General features: G+C 39.4%; 1 protein-coding gene across 1 annotated transcript in view; it reads right to left on the minus strand.

Moving 5' to 3' along the window:
- Positions 1–550: 550 nt before the first annotated feature.
- LOC112947598 (heterochromatin-associated protein MENT-like) overlaps positions 551–2,506 on the minus strand; it is a 6,350-nt gene continuing 4,394 nt past the window's right edge. The window contains exons 6-7 of the mRNA XM_026039720.1: positions 1,789–1,956; positions 551–958 (exon numbers count right to left, since the gene is read on the minus strand). Of these exons, the coding sequence (XP_025895505.1) occupies positions 551–958; positions 1,789–1,956 (576 nt within the window). The remainder of the gene's footprint in view (positions 959–1,788; positions 1,957–2,506) is intronic.

Consider the following 2,506-nt stretch of genomic DNA (forward strand, 5'->3'; position numbering starts at 1 on the left):
TCCACTCCTCTCCTTTTTATTAAGGTTTGGCAATTTCCAAAAGACTTTAAATTTGAAAAGAATATGAGGAAACAACTGCAGTGAAAACACCTTTTTCCCCTTGCAGAAAAGGGAGTGTATGCATTTCTCTTAATTTTTTTTTCTTTCTGTGATTCTCCTTTGGAAGGTGTAAGAAGGTGGGAGGTGGGCTGCACTGCTCTTAGGTCAGTTGCAGACCTAGGGCTATGGACCGCTAGTGTGCAGAGAGCCTTTATTCCTTCACCTCACTCTCAAACAAGCCAGAAGAAGAGATTTGATGTAGGAGAGCAAAATTCTGCCCCCTACTTCAAGGAACATCATTAGAACAGTGGGAATGGGCACTACAATGATGGCTTTTGAGATGTGGGGCTATCTCTGGGTGGTACCATACATGATGGGCAAAGACTTAATTATGTTTATTTTCAGTACTTATGGCTAAATGATTTAAAGCTGAGTTTTTAAAGCTGTGGTTTACATTCTCCCGTAGAGCAATGAACTTTGGGAGTTGCCTGGGAGTGAGGAATAACTCATTCTAGGGGGAGCAGAATCTGCCAGAAAATAGGATGGTTTTGGATTTGTTGTGTCTGATAAAGAAGTGGAAAGGGTGGTCAGCCCTAAATTTCAGGACCTCCATATTGCGTGCACTTGTTAATGTTACAGTTACAGCTGTAGCAGCTGCTGCCTCAGTACCTTTTTCATCAACTGCAACAAAAGACTTATGCACCACTTGGGATATCATCAAACCACCCTTTCCATTGATTCCACTGAAATCACCATGAGAGCTGAAGGCACTGACCATTCCCATCTCCATCAGAGTATCTTTGAGGTCGTATTTCTCCTCCACTGTAAACTTAGGGAGGTACAGATCGACAACAGTTTCTGTCATCTTCTTGGAATCAGACCATTCAGACAGCTTCTCATATGTCAATTCTCTTTCCAGCTGCAGTTTAAAAAAGAGGAGGGATTTAATAATTACTAAACAAAAAGTATAAAAAATATTCTAACACTTAACTGAAAGCATGAATAACCTGATATTACTGATGATCAAAAGTTTGTTTTRCAACAAGCATGAGACTTTCTGCTGCAAGGTTTTGAGTAGCACTTCTGCTACATTCATTGCAAAATAAAGACAGGGCTCTTAGCTGCCAACATCCGATGCAGTTTCTTCCTCTCTTTTCATTCAGTCTTGAGAGAGAACATTTCTTTTTGCCCAATGTGAACAAAATCAGTGGTTCCTGACTGTGTGGCACATGSTTTGACCAAGTTCCGTAGAAACAGCTCTTCCACATATTTCCTTTGAAATTTTAAAACAAGCTGCTTCCAGCATGCTCTATCACTGCAACTGTCCTTCCTGGGTACCATGCTACCTGGTATATCAAATCATATCAAATGGAGGAGAGCAATGAATGGTATGCCTGACGTGACAGATTCGMGGAATATGCGACCTTGTAATTTTARTAACTACAGTGATGGATCTTACTCCTTCTCCTTCTCCTTCTCCTTCTCCTTCTCCTTCTCCTTCTCCTTCTCCTTCTCCTTCTCCTTCTCCTTCTCCTTCTCCTCTCCTCTCCTCTCCTCTCCTCTCCTCTCCTCTCCTCTCCTCTGAATTTGCCAATATTCATCCTATCCATTAGAAGACATATATATATATATGTTGAAATTCATCTTTCAATTTAATATTTACATTGTTGTATGTGGAAATATGTCAGTAAAAGAAACATAGAATTTGTTTGGGATATAGAAAAGAGAAAGTAATATGTATATTTTTACCTGTTCAAGACCTGTAGTGTTGTCTTTGATATCATCAGGAAGGAGGATGAACATACTGAGTTCGTGTTTCACATATGGCAACTCAATCATTTTGAAATTCATTGTTTCCATGATAAGAACTGGAAATGTTTGTCTCATATACATCATCTTCACAGGCTTGGTCTTGTTCTGTGAAGTATTTATTTGTTGACTTAGAAACAGTAAGATTTTTTTTCTTGGGATGGGGAATGAATATGACTCAAGGCAGTAAAGAAAGAGGAAATAGTGGATTGTCATTTCTTTTCCAAAGTTTTTTCTAAGCAGACAGTTTTTCTTATCTTAGTGGTTTTCTCAGATCAATTTATAATGGCCTGAACAGCCTGATTTTTATTTCTTGGAGTGTGCTTAGTAACCCAAGAGGAGAGTAGAAGAGATTTAGAAAAGTTGGCAAAGATTAGAGGGCCGAGTGGGTATGGGATATGAACTTTCAATATTATAGCAGTAAAAACAGCTGTGGTTTAATAAAAGGAGAATAATTTGCAATTTTTCTATGGTCTTTCCTCTCTGGCAATAAAAAATGACCGATGAATTGCTCTGTAGAAAATAGGCCCAACTCACTCAGTCTCTCCTCATACAAGAGATGTTCCACTCCCTTAATCATCTTAGTTGCCCTCCGCTGGACCCTCTCTAGAAGCTCCATGTCCCTCTTACACTGGGAAATCCAGAACTGCACCCAGTA

This window comes from Nothoprocta perdicaria, unplaced genomic scaffold (genome assembly GCF_003342845.1).
Source record: "Nothoprocta perdicaria isolate Ctin4 unplaced genomic scaffold, notPer1 scaffold_24, whole genome shotgun sequence".
NCBI classification, from domain to species: domain Eukaryota; kingdom Metazoa; phylum Chordata; class Aves; order Tinamiformes; family Tinamidae; genus Nothoprocta; species Nothoprocta perdicaria.